At 38.6% G+C, this 19,468-nt stretch overlaps 1 protein-coding gene across 1 annotated transcript in view; it reads right to left on the bottom strand.

Annotated features, from left to right (window-relative positions):
* GUCY2F (guanylate cyclase 2F, retinal) overlaps positions 1–19,468 on the bottom strand; it is a 111,019-nt gene that overhangs the window by 53,590 nt on the left and 37,961 nt on the right. The window contains exons 7-8 of the mRNA XM_011951666.1: positions 19,240–19,371; positions 10,309–10,398 (exon numbers count right to left, since the gene is read on the bottom strand). Coding sequence (XP_011807056.1) covers positions 10,309–10,398; positions 19,240–19,371 — 222 coding nt within the window. The remainder of the gene's footprint in view (positions 1–10,308; positions 10,399–19,239; positions 19,372–19,468) is intronic.

The raw sequence follows: 19,468 nt of genomic DNA on the forward strand, positions 1-19,468 counted from the left end.
AGAGAGAAAAAGACAAAGAGAAAGAAAGTAGGAGGGACAAAGGGGGAGGACAAAGGGAGAAGGAGGGGGAAAGGGAGGGGAGTTGGAGGGGAAAATAAAATGATAAATTGGACAATTGGACTTCCTTAAAACTAAAAATGTTGCTCAACAGAAGACATCATAGACAAGCCACAAATTGAGAAAAATAATTACAAAATAAATAGTTCAGCAAAGGCTATTCAGGATATATAAAGAATGCCTGTAATTTAAAAATAAAAATACAAAAAATTCCCTATGTTTAAGAATGGGCAAAAACTTGAAAAGGCTCTTCACACAAGAAGATATACAAGTGAATTGTAAACACATTAAAAGGGTGCTCAACAATTTTAGTCATTAAGAAAATGCAAATTAGAGTATAAGATACCATTTGACACACACTAGAAAGGCAAATATCAAAAAGACAAATGTTGTTAAGAATTTAGAGCAACTGGAACATTTCCAATGGGAATGTAAAATGCCAAAACCGATTTGGAGAACAGTTTGGATGTTTCATATAAAGCTACACACACAACTACTCTATGACCCAGTTCTATTCTTATGTATCTACTCAAGAGAAGTGAAAATATATGTTCACAAAAGACATATATAAAAATCTTTATAGTTTTCTATGAAAAGATGGCCACCACCACCAATGAAGAGAGAAATGCAAATCAAAACCTCTGGGAGATATCACCTTAACCCCATTATGATGGCTACAGAAAATAAGTGTTGGCAAAGATGTGGAGAAATTGGAACACTTGTGCACTGTTGGTGGGATTGTAAAATAGAGCAACTGCTATGGAAAACAGTATGAAGGTTTATAAAAAATATTTAAAATAGAACCATCATATTAGCCAGCAATCTTACTTCCAGATATATGTACAAAAGAATTGATAGCACAGTCTCAAAGAAGTATTTCTACAACCATGTTCCTAGCAGCACTATTCACATTAGCCAAGAGGTGGATGTAACCCAAACATTTAACAATAAACAAATGGATAACATACAATGGAATGTTACTCAGTCTTAAAAGGAAGGAAATCCTGTCAAATGCTACAACATGAATGAACCTTGAGGACATTATGCCAAGTGAAATAAGACAGTCACAAAAACACAAATACTATATGATTATACTTACATGAGATATCTAAAGTAGTGAAACTCATAGGAACAGAAAGAGTGGTAGTTACCAGGGGCTGTTGGAAATAGAAATGGGGATATTTTCAAGATCAGATTTGCAAGATGAAAAAGCTTAAGATTTGCAAGATGGAAAAGTTCTGGAGATATGTTTCACAACAATGTGAATATGCTTCACACTACTGAATTGTATACTTAAAAATGGTTAAGATGGTAAATTTTATGTTATGTGAGTTTTTTACCATAACGAAAAATGTTTATAGTCGCCTCATTCATAAAATCGTCAAAAAAAACTCTTCTACAAAATTAGAATCAAGCCAAATGTTCAACAGGAGAATGATAAACAAATTGTGATATAGTCATAAAACGAACTACTACTAGGCAATTTAAAAAGTGACCTACAAGTATATGCAAAATCATAAGTTAATCTTAAAAAGCATTGTGCTGACAGAAAGAAGGCAGGCACAAGATACTGTATCATTCCATTTACATAAAATCAAAGAACAGAAAAAAATATTAATTTATTTTAATAGACATCAGAATAGTGATTGCCTATGGGATAGGAGAAATTACTGAAAAGGAGGACAAATGAACTTTCTGGTGTAATGAACATATTAGTAACTTTTTTGGAGAATGGTTACATAGATACATGCAATTGTCACAATTCATTGAACAGAACATCTAGCATGTGTACATTTTATTTTATATTACACCTGAATAGAAAACATATTTTAGAAACACAATGAAACATTATGCTAAGCGAAATGAGTGAGTCACAAAATGACAAATACTGTATGATTCTACTTATACAGGATATACAAAGTAGTGAAAATTCATAGAAAAGGAAAATAGAATGGTGTTTACCAGGAACTTCAGGAAGGAGGAAATGGAGAGTTGTTTAATGGGTACAGAGTTTCAGTTTTTCAAGGTGAAAAAGTTCCAGAGATATGTTGTACAACAATGTGAATATACTTAACACTACTTAACTGTACACTTTAAGGTGGTAAATTTTATGTCTTTTTAGCACAATTAAAAATAAAAAACACTATGAGAGAACCTCATCAACTCACTAGAATGACTAAAATTAAATTAACTGACAACATCAAATATTGGCAATGATGTAGACCAAAGGGAATTCTCATAACTTGTGTGCAGGAAAGTAAAATGAGAAAATATTTCACAGGGTGTTATAGAGTTAAGTGTACACTACTCTTTAACCTAGAAATTCCCTTCCTGGTATTTCTAGGAGAAATTCTCAAGAGAAATTCAAATATGTGTCCATAAAAAGACTGGTTCAAGAATATCCATTGCACTTATATTGACAATAGCCAAAATTGCAACCAACCCAAATGTCCATCAGCGGGAAAATGGATAATTAAATTGTGCTATATTTATGCAATGGAATACTACTTAGCAATAAAAAGGAACAAGCTACTTATACATGGATGAATATCACAGTCTTTCTGCTGTCTGTTTCCACTTATATGATGTTTTAGAACAAGCAAAATTAATGTAATTTAAACAAACAAACAGAAAAACAGAACTGTGGTTGCCTCTGGTTTTCGGTGAACACAAATTTACTAAGGGACACAAGTGAAATTTTGGAGAGAAGGGAATGTTTTATATCAGGGGTCAGCAATCTTTTCCTATAAAACTACAGATAATAGATAACTTGGGCTTCGCAGATAATACGTGGTTTCTGTTGTTTTATTTTTTCATAACCCTTTTTAAAATGTAGAAAATATTCTTTGCTTCCAGACTGTAAAAACAGGCTATGGGCCATAATTTGCTAATTCCTACTTTATATCATGATAGAAGTCTAGATTGTATGGGTATGTCGTTTTATCAAAATTATAGAGAAATGATATGGGCATTTCAATGTGTGTAACTGCACCTAAAAATACAGAATTGAAAATTAATAATAACTACCACAAAATTAGGGATGTGAGAAATGGGTAAAGGTATAGATGAAAAAATACAGGATAATGATGATTGTTGAAGGTGAGTTTTGGATACATAAATGTTATACTATTTTGTTTATTTTGCATATGTTTCTTCCTTTCCTACTTTTTTTTGGTAGCAATGGGGTCTCTTTATGTTGCCCAGGCTGGTCTCGAACTCCTAGGCTCAAGCTATCATCCTTCTTCAGTCTCCCAAAGTGCTGGGATTACAAAAAGTGTTTTTTTAAAAAAAAAAAAGAAAAAAGAAAAAAGAAAAATTTCTGGGTTGTAGCTGAAGCAGTGCTTAGAGGAGATTTTCTAGTTGTAGGTGATTAAATTAGAAAATAAGAAAGGTTAAAATCAACCATCAAAGCTTCCGACTCAGAAAACTAGTAAAAGAGCAACAAATTAAATACAAAGTAAGTAGAAGGAAGGGAAAAAAAGATAAGAATATAAATCAATGGGACAGAAAGCAGGCATACAATAGAGAACAATCAACAAAGTTCAAAGTTGATATTTGGAAAATATGAATAGAATTAATATCCTCTAGCAATGCTGATTAAGAAAAAAACATAAATTATCAGTATCAGGAATGAAACGGAGAACATTGTTGCAGATCCTAAGGATATCTAAAAGATAGCTTGAGCATATTATATACACAACTTTGTGCCAATAAGTTTGATAACATATATGAAATGAACAACTTCCTTTAAATCCATAACTTACCAAAACCGGCACAAGAAGAAATAGAAAGTTTGAATAGTACAATATCTATTAAAGAAGTTGAATCTATAATTTGAAATCCCCACACAAAGGAAAGAACAATAGGAATCTATTAAAGAGATTTAAGCAGTGATAAAATCGGATTCAATTTTGAAAAGAGTAGTTTGCAATGTGAAGAATGGATTTGAGAGTGGATGTGATTAGAATAGTTAAAAGGCAGTCGCAAGGTGCCAGGGGTTAGAGGGAGACAGGTGTGAATAGGTGGAGCACAGAGGATTTTTAGGGGACTGAAACTATTCTGTATGTTGCTATAATGGTGAATACATGCCATTATACATTTGTCAAAACTCGCAAGATATATAACACGAAGAGTTTACCCCAATGTAAACTATGGACTTTGGGTGATAATGATGTGTCAGTGTAAGTTCATGATTATAATCAATTAGTCACCCTGTTAATAGTTGGGGAGGCTGTGCATGGGTGGGGACAGGAGATAGATGGGAACTCTCTGTGCTTTCTGCTTAATTTCCTGTGAACCCAAAACAGTTCCAAAAAATTAAGTCTAGATGTTGGAGTGGATGTAGTGAACAGGGAACTTTTTTTTTTTTTTTTTTTTGAGATGGAGTTTCACTCTTGTCACCCAGGCTGGAGTTCAATGGCATGATTTTGGCTCACTGCAACCTCTATCACCCAGGTTCAAGCAATTCTCCTGCCTCAGCCTCCAGAGTAGCTGGGATTACAGGCGCCCACGACCACGCTCAGCTAATTTTTGTATTTTTAGTAGAAACAGGGTTTCACCATGTTGATCAGGCTGGTCTCGAACTCCTGACCTCAGGTGATCCACCTGCCTCGGGCTCCCAAAGTGCTGGGATTATAGGCATGAGCCACCATGCCCAGCCGAACAGGGAACACTTCTACACTGCTAGTGGGAATGTAAACTACTACAACCACTATGGAAAACAGTATGGAGATTTTTTTTTTTTTTTTTTTTTGAAATGGAGTCTCACTCTGTCGCCCAGGCTGGAGTGCAGTGGTGCGATCTCGGCTCACTGCAAGCTCCACCTCCCGGGTTCATGCCATTCTCCTGCCTCAGCCTCCTGAGTAGCCGGGACCACAGGTGTCCGCCACTACGCCTGGCTAATTTTTTGTATTTTTAGTAAAGACGGGGTTTCACCATGTTAGCCAGGATGGTTTCGATCTCCTGACCTCGTGATCCGCCCGCCTCGGCCTCCCGTTAGCCACCGTGCCCAGCCAACAGTGTGGAAATTTCTTAAAGAACTAAGAGTAGAACTACCATTTGATTCAGTTTTCAATCCCACTACTGGATATCTACCCAGAGGAAAAGAAGTCATTATGTGAAAAAGATACTTGTACATGCATGTTTATAGCAGCACAATTTGCAATTGCAACAATATGGAACCAGCCAAATGCCCATCAGTCAACAAGTGGATAAAGAAATTGTTGTGTGTGTGTGTATGTGTGTGTATATGATATATATGTGTATATATCTATTGGCATATATGTGTATATATATCACATCATATATACATATATTTATATATATGATGGAATACTACTCAGCCATAAAGAGGAATGAATTAATGGCATTTGCAGCAACCTGGATGGAACTAGAGACTATTAATTCTAAGTGAAGTAGCTTAGGAATGGAAAACCAAACATCGTATGTTCTCACTCATAAGTGGGAGCTAAGTTACGAGGATGCAAAGGCATAAGAATGATACAAAGGACTTTGGGGACTCAGGGGAAAGGGTGGGAGGGGGGCGAGAGATAAACGACTACAAATTGAGTTCAGTGTGTACTGCTTAGGTGATGGGTGCACCAAAATCTCACAAATTGCCACTAAAGAACTTATTCATGTAATCAAATACCACCTGTTCCCCCCAAAAAACTATGGAAATAATTTTTTTTTTAAGAAATTAAGTCTATGAAAAGAAAAAAAGACAATCTTAGTAGCTCTAGTGGGAGATGATGGTAGTTTGGACCGGAATAGCAAGAGTAAAAATCGAGAAAGAGAAGGACATTGGAGCTTCAAGGAAAATGGAGAAGCTTTGATGTATGGGTTGTAGGAAGTGAATTAACCAATAAAGTATAATGGAATTATGAGGTAGTAGTAAGGGACATTTAAATATAAGAAACCATGAATTTATAGTGGAAACAATATACTTTGTTGCATAACTTTCTGCTATAATATTTGACTGTTTAAGTGCAAGCACAAATAAAGTTAAGAGTTGGGATCATACAGAACTAGAGTTTTACAAGTGGGTCTGACCAAAAAAACAGAAATATTAATAAGAGCATGTTCAAATGATGGATTATAGAATCTGAATTGGACAATAAAGTAAATAAAACAAGGGCTTGTGAGTTTGGAGAGAGCAGAGGTCAGTAGAATGGAAGACCTGACATAGTCAGATATAGGCACAGTTGGGATAAAAGGAGGTTATAATCAGAGAGTGTGATGAATTCATAATTTGGGAGGTGAAGCTTTTTTTTTTTTTTTTTGAGACGGAGTCTAGCTCTGTCGCCCAGGCTGGAGTGCAGTGGTGTGATCTCGGCTCACTGCAAGCTCTGCCTCCCGGGTTCACGCCATTCTTCTGTCTCAGCCTCCTGAGTAGCTGGGACTACAGGCGGCCGCCACTATAACTGGCTAATTTTTTAATATTATTAGTAGAGACAGGGTTTCACCATGTTAGCCAGGATGGTCTCGATCTCCTGACCTCATGATCCACCCACCTCGGCCTCCCAAAGTGCTGGGATTACAGGCTTGAGCCACCGCGCCCGGCCAGGTGAAGCATTTTCAGTAGCAGTTATAGAAGATGGAAAAGCAGAAGATATTAATATAATGGTAGCAGTGTTTGACCAAAGTAGAATGGAAGAGAAGATTATTAGGACGATATGACAAAGAATGAAATAGTCAAGATATATAGTTGTCCACAGTCCATGTCCAATTGATGTCACCAGCATAACAGCAGGTCTTGGAGTAGAGAGGAGGACCATGATCCATATCCCAAAATATTCAATAAATTAGGGATAGTGAATATGGAGAGTAGACGGAAGTAACAGGAGGTGTAGAAGATTCTAAAACAGAGAGTGGCATTAGCCTCAAAAGCTTGTGAGTGTGTTTAACAAAGGCAAGAGAATCATCGTTTGGGAAGCATCATCAGTAATCAAGGGATACAATTTCACCACATGATCATGATCCTGAGGTACTGAGGCATAATAACAGCCACCACTGGAGAAGAAGTGGCTACGGGGAAGATAATATTCTCAACAGAGGCTCTAGAATGGCCCCAAATATTTTTTCACAAAGTAAACACTTTGTTTCACAGTAACTGCAGTTTACTCCTCTTCACATTTCTTAAAGAAAGAGATAATCTCTAACAACTGAGAATTTCCTTTAAAGAACTCCAGGATACTTTCCATTTGCCTTTAGAGGAGTACAGGGAACATGCCAATCAGTTCCACATTATGGGGAAGAACATGAGACTAAGAGATACAGCCTAATTTTTCTGCACACAATTTTGCAGAAGTTGTGATCTTAAAAGATGTTGAAAAGTATCAGCTCTGTGGCCTTCTCACTCCAGCTGCTTGTTTTTCAAGGACATCCATCCCATTGTGCACTGCTCCTTTCTATATCTGGCTCAGAAAGATCTGCTTTCCATCTGGATCCTGGTACCCAGCTCTAACGTTTTAAGGTCATGAATACATATAAGTAGTCAAGGCAGTGCTGGACTCACAGTGACAGTATGATCAGATCCACCTCCAGCTTCAAAAAAGCATTCAATTAAAAAGCATTAAAGCACGTCTATATGGTAAATTGGTAAATTCTAGAAAATCCTGGCTTTCTCTCTAAGTTTGAGTTACACTCTATACCTGACATGGCAACACAAGTCAGTGAAGGGAACACATAAAGAGATGTCATGAGGATAATGGAAGGGCAATTTCTTCATTGTCAGAGAAGGAAATTACAAGTATAGAAAAGTAAGAAAAATAAATAAAATAAAATAAAACAGAATTAACCCTGTGGCACTGGATTAGAATTAGAGAGTTTAGTATGAATTTATGGTTTTAGATAGACAGATTTATTAATATGAACAATATAGATACTAATTGAATAAAATAAAAACCCATATGTGCACACTGATATAAATAAATGAATGAATAAATAAATGAGGAAGAAGAGAAGCTTCTTTCTTATAACAAAATGTCAACCAGTAAATGTAGAAACAATGATGGAATATGACATTTATCAATGGATGTCAAAATTATTGGGTAAAACTTTGACGAAGAACAGGATATTTACATAGATTAAAGTATCTCTCCCAATATTATATATTAATTACAATAAGATAAAAGCAGTTACTCTCCAGTGGAGGAACTTGGCAGACAGCATCTAAATTAAGTAATCAGGTTAACATCACCAATAATGGGATGATCAACATCGTCCTCATAAAGTGCCTCCTGATAAAGTACACTGAAAAAGACACATAACTTCTGTAGTATTCTGGCTGAAGATGCATAGTTTAAATCAATCTTGAGAAACACAGGCAAACTCAAATTGAGGGACAGTCCATGAAATAATTGATCTGAATTCAGCAAAAACATAAAGATGAAGAAAAACAAAGAAAATCTGAGAAACTGTTACAGATTAAAAGCAACTAAAAAGATATGACAGCCAACTAAATGTGTGAGTCTGGATTAGAAACTAATCTGTGGGAATATTAGCTGTATTGTATAAGACCATTAGTAAAATTAGAATATGGGAAGCACTTTAGATAATAGTGTTGTAGCAATGTTAAATTTTCTGATTTTGATCATTATACTGTAGTGTTTTTAGGAAGTACACACTGAAGTGTTTAGAGGTAAAAGGGCATAGGGTCTACAACTTACTCTCAAATGGCTCAGAAAAATAATGTACATAAATATATAAATAGATAATAAAAAGCAACTAGGTAAAATGTAAATAATTGCTGAATCTTTGAATTATTCTTGAAGCTTTTTGTAGGTTTGAAATTATGCCAAAATTAAAAAGCTACCCCAAAAAAGATGTCATGGACACACTCTACCTTGAGTCAATACTTCTAGTGTATCAGCTGTCCCAGGTTTGGCCTGTTTTGGCTCCATAATTTGGACCTAGATTTCTGTTTAGCATCCTGGATTATCAAACCAGTGTAGAATTGTCTATTTTAGTTCTGACCTTGATCCCCCTTCTGGACTCATGTCTCATTATCTTGCCTTCATCTCCGGCCATTACAATCACATATAAGAAAAATACCAAATTGGCTGGGCATGATGGCTCACGCCTGTAATCCAAGCACTTTGTGAGGCTGAGGCAGGAGGATCACCTGAGGTCAGGAGTTCCAGACCAGCCTGACCAACATGGTGAAACCCTGTCTCTACTAAAAATATAAAATGTTAGCCGGGCGTGGTGGTGGGTGCCTGTAATCCCAGCTACTCAGGAGTCTGAGTACTCAACTATACTCAGGAGAATCCCAGCTACTCAGGAGAATCGCCTTGAACCTGGGAGGCAGAGGTTGCAGTGAGCTGAGATCGTGCCATTGCACTCCAGCCTGGGCAACAGGAGCGAAATTCCATCTCAAAAAAAAAAAAAGAAAAATATCAAATCATAACATCTCTTCCTAACCTCTAGGACATGTCCTGTCTTCCACAGGCCACATATCTTCCATTTCCTTTGTTTTCTCACTTGTTCAGTGCTCTGGAAGTAGTAGTTGCCTCATTCAGATTTGTTAGAATGATTTGAAATGGCCCGCTTCATAAATGTACAGCAATCTATGATTGCCTTTTAAAATCCCACTTTCAAGAACCTGAAGGAACCCAAGATAGTATTCACAAGTCTTGTATGGACTCAGTCCAAGGAGGAGCCAAGATTTTTAAATGGCTTAGGAAGGATCATCAGTATCCTTGCCTTATCTACAGGCTGCTTTCTTAAGCAAGCCATCCAAGGTCTCCTTGAACATAATTAGTGGGATTAGGGAAATAACCACTTTTGAAATAGAAATGACCAGGTGACTGGAAAATGAAGATTTGGAATGATTATGGGATATTTGCTTGATAATAATCATAATAGTTACCACTTGATAAAGCTATGCGCCAGGAAATGCACAAGATGCTTTACGTGTATTGTCTCTTTAAATCCTCATCCAACCTAAAGGGTAGACATTAATATAACCCTTTTATAAATAAGGAAACTAAGGCTTAGGGAGTTTAGATGACTTGCCCAAGTTAATACAGCTCTTACATGGTAGAGCTGAGATTTGAGTGCTTCATGTCTCTTTGACTCCAGAGCACATACCTTTGCCATTGCATAATATGATCATGCCAACCCAGTAGCAACCCTGCAGTTTCCCTGAACTGATTTGTTAAGGGGTCTTCCTAAACAGCTCTGATGTTAGTTACTTTGGAGAACAGATTGATTTTAGTGGGAATTTACATAAATGAAGGTTTCTCATACCATTTCGAACACATCACTTGCTCTTGACTTGATGGACTTAACGTCTCCAAAATCTCCAGGGGGGAACTTTTTCAGCCACACCCAATCACCCTAGAAAGAAAAGGAGGAGAATGAATAGTGGTTAAACTTAGTTCCCAGCAGTTTTAGAAAAATGTCCCTTCCACATAAAGGGTTTATAGCTACACCAGCAATCCAAATAGACATTTTCCTTCTCTCCCACCCTCCATCTCACAGACATTCTGTATTCTGAGCTGAAATGAGGTCATGCACAGAAGTTAAACTTAAAAATTACAGTTTCTCAAGACAGGGAAACAATTGCAGGTATGTAGACTCCAGAAAAGGAATGATACCACTCTTTGCAAAGCCTTTCTTAACTAACTGCAGGAAGTTCTAGGTCATTTCACTTTTTCATAGCTAAGTGATGTAGCACCAGGTTCCCAGCGATTAATGGTGGTGGTTAGTGGTTGCAATTCCCACTGCCTTGAGGCGTCTGTGGAGGGAAATGTAGGGTGGGAGACGTAGTGCAGCAAATGTTTCCTGCATTTACCTTGATCCATTTTTCTCTCGTGGGACAGGCCATTTGTGTGTGTGTATGGGGAGGGGTTGTCTTATGCTTTAGTCGTAATCCAATTGGCTTAAATCTAGATTAAACATTTCTTATTTGAATGCTCAATGTACTACCATAGTAATGTGAGTAATCTATAGAGTCTTCCAAAAGTCTATTTCTGACTTATTAAGTAAAAAACTGCTATTTTAAGGCTTCTGTCAAGTTAAAAACAACAATTATTTTATTGTTTTCACTTCAACACCAGCGCCTGATAATTTTTTTCTATGTGCATAGCCTCAAGGATTCATCAGTCATAAAGCCCTATTTAGTTTCCATCCAACCCAAATTAAAAAAAAATACAAATATAGATTCTTTCTTCTCCATAATAGTAATAAAGCCTTACATTTGCCCAATTCTCTCTACTCTTCAAAGTGCTTTCACATCCATTACCTATAGCCTGGAGATTCCATTTCGGGCTGCACCAACTTGTCATCAAGTAGAGATAATAAAGCAGAGAGCTCTGTGAAGTCAAATTCCAAAAATAAAAGAGTGTAACCAGGCCGGGTGCATGCCTGTAATCCTAGCACTTTGGGAGGCCAAGGCGGGCAGATCACGAGGTCAGGAGATCGAGACCATCCTGGCTAACACAGTGAAACCCCATCTGTACTAAAAATACAAAAAAATTAGCTGGGCGTGGTGGCGGGCGCCTTAGTCCCAGCTACTCAGGAGGCTGAGGCAGGAGAATGGCGTGAACCCGGGAGGCAGAGCTTGCAGTGAGTGGACATGGCGCCACTGCACTCCAGCCTAGGCAACAGAGCGAGACCCCCTCTCAAAAAAAAAAAAAAAAAAAGAGTGTAACCACTCTCTTATTAAGGAATATATCTGGCTATGGCAGTGCATCTGGAAACCTGCCAGAGGCAAAGGCCAATGGAAGCTGCAGGCTTCTGAGTTACTTGCCAGCACTTTGTATTATCATTTACTACCCAAGGAGCTCAAAGCCCTTTAACTAAGAAATAGCCCTCCGAGACCTTCAGCAGCTGGAAAAAACGAACAAACAAACAAACAAAACCCAACAAATGCACTGGCCAAGCTCAGTTCCCAGAGAGTTCAGAAGGGTAGTCCCGGATCAGTGCCTGCCTGCAGCAGAATGGTCAAAGCATTTGATCCACTAAATCTCCAAGTGTGGTCCCTGGACCAACTGCATTAGCATCACCTGGAAACTGGTTAGAAAGGCCAGTTCTCAAGCCCCACCCAACACTTAACGAAATCAGAAATCACAGGGTGAGGTCCAGCAATCTGTGTTTTAACAAGTCCTCCATGCGACTCTAATACAGGTGAAAGTTTTGATCCACCATCCCAGCCTTTGCCTTTTCCTCATATTTATGGAACTCCCCTCACTCATACTCTCTTCATTTACCTCTTACTAAGTTTCTTTCATCAAAATCTGCTCTCAGTCAGGGATCTAAAACTCGTTCACAGAAGTCAGGAGGGCCTGACACAAGCTTGAAGTTTTACCCTTCAGAGAACTTTGCCCTTTAGAGGGACCAAAGGCTAAATATTAAGCTGAAAGAATAAAACTCTAACTGAAAATTTATGGAATCAACCAATGTGTGGGAAAGACTAGTGAACAAAAAAGCCTTCCCGGCACCTTTGCAGTTATGTTACTGAGCCCACGGTCACTGCTAGCCACTATGGCACTTTTGTGCTAGTTAGAAAGGGTATTTTCTCTCAAATTTAAAAAATCTTAACTTTGTGAGTATATTATCATACAGCCTGTGGCAGCCCTGTGATGTTAGGCAGCACACCCTGGCTGTATACATACACATACCATACTCTCACTTATGGACACATCCCCCAGACACCAGGGAGCACATTCCACTAGCAGTATGGATGCTCTGCACATCACCAAATTCTATCTGCCCAGTGAGGCCTCTTTGTCAGCTTTGCAGTCAGGCATAAGGAGTGGGGGTGAGAAGTGGAAATTGGTCCTCTGAGAATATTAGGCAGGAGAGAAAAGCAACCTCAAGAAACTTCTGGAAAATAGTCAAGATAGTACATACCCAGCTACACATGAGTTTACCAGTGACTGTGTATGTGCATAGCTGGGAGTGCCAGTATAGATGTAGATGTGAGAAGGCTCTTCTACCACCTCATTCCAGAACTAGGCTGGGAAGCCAGAATCTCTGTGCCCACTTTGGTACCACTCACACATAAGTTAGCATATGTTACAATGTGAATATTACCCTCTTAGATGTAGTTCCCTTTTGCAGAGCACAACCTGAACATCAGTACTCACAGTCCTGACTCTGCCTCATACCTAGTACCCCATACCTTCTTCCTAGAGCCAACCCTATTGCAAACATGGGCTAGCCTTCTGTCTGGCTTATTAACTGCCACCAGCAGCTAAGCAGAGCTTTTTCCTGCCAAATTAACAAATGTGAGAGCTGGAAAGGGTCATAGGTATCCCTAACACAATCCCTTCATATTTTGATAAAGAAACTGAAAACTTAAGAGATTAAGTGACTATTCCAAGGTCAGAAAACTAGGTAGTAACACAGCCACAATTGACCCAAGGTCTTCCATCTCCTACTTTGTTGCTCTTTCCTCTCGTTGGGGTTTCTTTGGTTTGGGAGATTTTTGTGTGTTTGTTTTAAGATTTGAATAATTCTCATAAAGTTTGTAAGCAAATTTTTGAGTCTGTGTGCATTCTACTTCATGAATAATGAGGAAAAGGGAGGAAATGGGCAAGTTTTATCTTCACCACACATGCACTATTTGTTTTGTTTTTTTCTTCTAAGAGAGAATGATAAAATACTTCACTCATCACTCACTTTTTAATTAAGAGCAAGAAACATCAAACTCTATTCACTGAACTTTTTAGAAGTAATTTAATGTCCATCAGTTTTGAACTAAAGCCATGGTGTATTAATAAGGGGAAAGAGCACTAGATCCTAGACCTGGCTCTGCTTCAAACTCAAGGGTGGCCTTAGAACAGCCACTCAATCTGCCTGAGCCTCAGTTTCCTCACTGATAAAGCTGGACTTACTAGATGATTCCTTAGGACTTACTAGATGATTTCTGGACTTACTAGATGATTTTTTTTAGCTCTGATGATCTGCGATTCTGTGATAAGAAAGAAAAGATGGTTGACAGAAGGGAGGGGGCAGGGAGAGAGTTACAAGGGATATAGAAAGTGAGAAGACAGAAAAAATGCTCTGAGAAAGAGAGATGAATAGAGAGAGAGAAAGATGAGACAAAGAGGAAAACACAGGGAGAAGCAAAGGGGACAAAGTAGTCAGAAAATGAAGAGGCAAGATGAATTCAGTGGGTTCTCTCTGAATGTGTCAGGGTTACACTGCTGCCCACCACACCTCGTCTCACCCAGACTATAACTATTAGAGCAGATCATGACATGTCCCCACTGCATCTGCCATTCACAGCTCTTTCTGCCTGGCAGTCAGCTCATCTGGCTTTCCTTTCACATTTCAAAGGCTATCTGTGAAATAAGGGCTGATTTTCCCACACAATTCCAAAGCTTATGCATCTGTGTGTAAAACAAAGTGTGAATTTGTGAGTGTAGTACAATGTGATAGCATGTCCTAGGGAAGTCTGTCTTTTGCTATTAGATATCTGCTACTCCAGGCACCTTATCTGGAAATTCCAGGTCTTCCAATGACAATTCTTATGAAAATCTGATTTATTTTAAACAGAAACTAGACAACAAGTCTTCTTTAAAACATTCCTAATACAGTACTGTTTCAGAAGACACACTATGTTTTTGTTTCATCTGTTAATTCTATTGGCTTATGTCCCCTCTTTGAGTCCTCTTTAACCTCTTCAGTCAGTCCTCTTTAGTCAGGGCAGTTTTCTAGCCTCAGCTGCCTTCCTTCACACCATGCCATCAGCCTAATATTGACTTCACCGTGTAGGTATTATTCTCATAACACCCTCCTTTTGTAAAAATAAAGTCCCCATTTGGCCTACAACATTTAAAAACCCTCATGATCTGACTGACCAATAGTCATTCTTAGCTCTCTGCCTCCTTCCAAAATGAGAAAATACCTGACAGACTGTTAAAGGCCAGTTACATATAGATGTTAATTTTTTTCCCCTTCTCAATTCTACACTATAACCTTCCAGCCCCACCAAATAAAACATACCAGAATTTAACACATAAATTATTCTACAGAATCAGAGAATGATAGCATATTCAGCCAGAAAAGGCCTTAAAGGTCTGTTAGACCAGCAATTCTCAACCCAGGCTGCACATATCAGAGAACTTTAAAAAAATACCAATACCTGGCCCCACCTCACGCCAACTGAATCAGAATTGCTGAGGGTGGGGCCTGGGAGCAGATATTTCTTAAATCTCCCCAAGGAGATTTCAGTAAGCAACCAAGGTTGAGAATTTAGTTCAACCCTTCATTTTACAGATAAAAAGCAAGGTTATGGAGATTTACTTCAGAATCCCAGAGGTGTCAATACATTTCTAAAGCCATCAGTTCATTTCATTTGACATTCAAAAGCCATCTGGTTACTCTATCTTAGGTCTTTGAGAGAGTAGACCTGACAATTCCCCAATACCTCAAGTTTACATTTGAAGCGGTTCTCCTCTTTGATTGAATTAAGTCCAAAGCAAGATCCAGAGGTTTCTGCCACTAATTTAAGTCAAAGCCCTTACATAGACTGAACAAACATACACCATGCTAATGTTGGTGTTGAAGGCCTATAGTCCATTTGTGCTGCTATAACAGAATTCCTATGACTGGGTAATTTACAAAGAGAGGAATATATTTCTCATAGTTCTGGAGGCTGGGATGTCCAAGATCAAGGTACCAGCAGGTATGGTGGTCTGGTGAGGTCTGCTCTCTGCTTTCAGGATGATGCCTTGTTGCTGCATCCTCCCAAGAGAAGGAACACTATGTCTTCACATGGCAGAACACAGAATAGCAAGCTAGCTGAAGGCTGCATTAAGCCTCTTTTATAAGAGCCTTAATATCATTCACAAAGGAGAAGCCCTTGTGGCCTAATTAGCTCTTAATATCATCACATCAATCTGTGAAATCAAACAAATCATATGCTTCCAAAATACAATGGTGGGATATGCACAAGATAGACATTTCTATTCCACAAGTGAGAAGTAGGCAAGAAGAAAGAGGTAACAGGTCCAAAGTAAGTCCAAAATCCAACAAAACAAACATTAAGTCTTAAGTCTTGAGAATAATATTTGACTCCATGTTCCAATTCCCAGACACATTGGGGTGGGTGTTGGGCCCCCAAGGCCCCAGTGGATTCCACCTTCATGGCTTAACTGGGTGCAACCCATGCCACAGCTCTCACAGGTTGGAGTCAGTATGACTGCAGCTCTCCCAGACTGCATTCTGGTGGCTTTACAGGTCTGGGGTGTCAAGGGTGGCCATGCACCAAAGCCCCACTAAGCACTATGCTACTGGAGGATCTTTGTGCTGGCCCTGACTCCACAGTTTTGCTGAGTATTGCCCTAGTAAGGATGTTTTGTGGTGGCCCAGACCCCACAGTTTCACTGGGTATTGTTCCAGTGGGGACTCTCTGCAGTGGCCCTGCCCCTGTGGCAAGTCTCTGCCTGGGTGCTGAAGCTGTCCAAGACATCCTTTGAAATCTAGATGGATGTATCCATGCCTCCATACCTCTTGCACTCAGAGAGCCTGCAAAGTTGGCACCACGTGGATACTACCAAGATTTATGGCTTGCATCTTCCAGAGCAGTAGGCCAAGCCACACCTTGGACCACCTGAGTCACAACTGGGAAGGTCAAAGAGCCCTGCACTGAAATATGGGAAGCAGAGATTTGAGTCAGCCCCAGGCGGCAAGCCCTGGGATCTCACAGGTGCCCTGGACAGCATCATTGTCTTGGGCCTCTACTTTGAAACCAGTTCGACGCTCAAGGCCCTGGCTCTCTGGGCCTGTAAAGGGCATGACAGCTTTGAAGATCCCAAAATGTCTTTGGGGTCATTCTCCCACTCTTCCGTCATCTTGATGAATAGCATCTGGCTTCCTTCTATCCATACCAATCTCCTTAGCAAACTTTTTTGTTTTTTTTTTGTCACACTCTTGGTTTTCTCTCCTAAACATGCTTTTTCATTCTTCACATGGCAAGGCTGAGAATTTTACAACTCTATATGTTCTGTTTCCCTTGTTTTTTTAAAAAAAAAAAAATACATTCTGTCTTTAAGTCGTTTATCACTTTTTGCATCTTACTATAAGCAGTTAAGAAAAGCCGAGTTGATGGGTGCAGCACACCAACATGGCACAAGTATACATATGTAACAAACCTGCACGTTATGCACATGTACCCTAGAACCTAAAGTATAATAAAAATAAAAAAATAAAAAAATAAAAAATAAAGAAACTCAGAACAATGATTTAAACAAAAATTACAGTTTTGAGAAGATACAGAAGTGTAGGCATGTGGGAGTGTATATGTACTTATGAAACAGTTAGAGTCAGAGAGTTAAAGCTCATCTTTCTTAGCACAAAAATCAATTTGTATCTTAAATTTGAAAATCAAAAATCTCATGTACCCCATAAATATATACACCTACTATGTACCCACAAAAATTAAAAATAAAAATATTAAAAAGTGAAAAAAAAAAGAAAAGCCATGCAGCACCCCGAATGCTTAAATGTCTAGAGATTTCTTCCACCAAAAATTCTCATTCATTGCTCACGAATTCTACCTTCCACAGGGTCCTAGAATATGGACATAATTCAGCCAAGTTCTTTGCCAATTTATAAAAAGAATGGCTTCTTTTCCAACTTCGTTTCTCATTTCCATCTAAGACTTCCTCAAAATGGTCTTTAACGTACATATTTTTACCAATGTGGTTGATCTGTTCACGACCACTTAAGTAATCTCTAAGAAGAATCAGGCTTTCCATACAGTTCATCTCTTCTTCCAAATCCTCAACAGAATTTCCCTAACACTCCATTCTCAGCAATCAAGACTTTTTCCGGCACTCCCTTCAAAAGTGTTCCAGCCTCTCCCCATTACCCAGTTCCAAAGCGACTTCCACAGTTTTAGGTATTTTTTTTGTAACAACTCACTGCTCTGGTACCAATTTCTATCTTAGTCTGTTAATATCGGGTAATTTATAAAGATCAGAAAATTATTTTTTACAGTTCTGAAGGATGGGATGTCCAAGATCAAGGCACCAACAGGTTTGGCTGTCTAGTGAAGGCTGCTCTCTGCTACCAAGATGGTGCCTTGTTTCTGCACCCTCCAGAAGGGAGGAATGCTGTGTCCTCCCAGAGCAGAATGTGGAAGGGCAAATTAGCCAAACACAGCATGAAGCCTCTTCTATAAGGGCTTTAATTCAATTGATGAGAGAGGAGCCTTCATGGCCTAATCACCTTCTAAAGGCCCCATCTATTTATATCACCACATTGGCCATTAAGTTTCAACACCTGAATTTTGAGAGGGACACATTCAAACCATCGTAAGGTCCCTGTCAATTATTTATCTAATGGAGAAGAGTATTTCATTTGAAAAATCCAATGTGGTTGACAATCTAAAAACTCATTCTGTCCTGTTTTGGACTTTCTTTGTAGTTACTGTTGAAGTTGAGAGTGTTTGCTGCTCTTGGGAGTATCTTCAAACAAAACAAGGAAACCACACTGAGAAGGCCTCACTTAGAAGGAACAGAAAGGCAGTCTAGTTTCCCTTTTACCCCCTGCTTAACTCATTCATGCTGAGAAGAAACAGTTCATCTCTCTGATGCAAGATTTGTTCTGGTTGCCAAAATCTAGTATCTTACATCAGGTGGTACAGGGTGGCCTCTTAAAGCTTGAAAGACAGAAACCTCAGTGGAATGAAAAGGATTTCTATTTTCAGCAGCAGAAAGTAACTTGTTACTCCAAGAGGCAGAACAGGTGAAGAAAAATAAATAACTGAATAATTTTTAAAGTCTCAATATCAGAGGATAACAAGTACAGGAAGAACAACTAGAATTTGAAGAGAAGGGTACCCCAAACTCTGCGGTGCACACGCATGTCTCTAGACATCTCATTACAAACAATAGACTCAGGGAGTCATTTCTTCTATTATTATCTATATATCTTCTGGAGTGAGTGACACATTTAGATGTTTGGGTCTCAAGAACTTTTTTCTACATGCATAGTAAATATATGGAGTTGAAAGATCAGTGAAGTTATAAATAAGTAGATTTGTTGCTGAGGAAAATAATTGCCAAGAACGTCAACTAAACAAGTCCATAAGCAAACACAGACACCAAACTGGAAAGACTTGCCAAAAGCCCCAGTATTTTTACCCAAAGACTAATTACTAAATCATTGCCTCATTTTAAAATCCAAGAAAGCAGTAGATTAGACAGCTGTTAAATATCTTACCTCATAAATCGCTACGTTGGAGTTTTCATAGGTAGCTGGAGTTAGACTCCCAGAAGAAAAGGAGAGTCTTGGGGATCTCCCACTTTGGACCTCTGAGGTAATCTGGAAGCTCACACTGGCACGACTTCCTCTCTGTGAAAGGATTAGGAAAGAAAAGTTATGAACAAAATACTCATGATTTAGCACAGAGCTTATCCGAATTTTCTTTTTTATTCCTAAGAAAAGAACC

This window comes from Colobus angolensis, unplaced genomic scaffold, assembly GCF_000951035.1.
Source record: "Colobus angolensis palliatus isolate OR3802 unplaced genomic scaffold, Cang.pa_1.0 Scaffold324, whole genome shotgun sequence".
Classification (NCBI taxonomy): Eukaryota; Metazoa; Chordata; class Mammalia; order Primates; family Cercopithecidae; genus Colobus; species Colobus angolensis.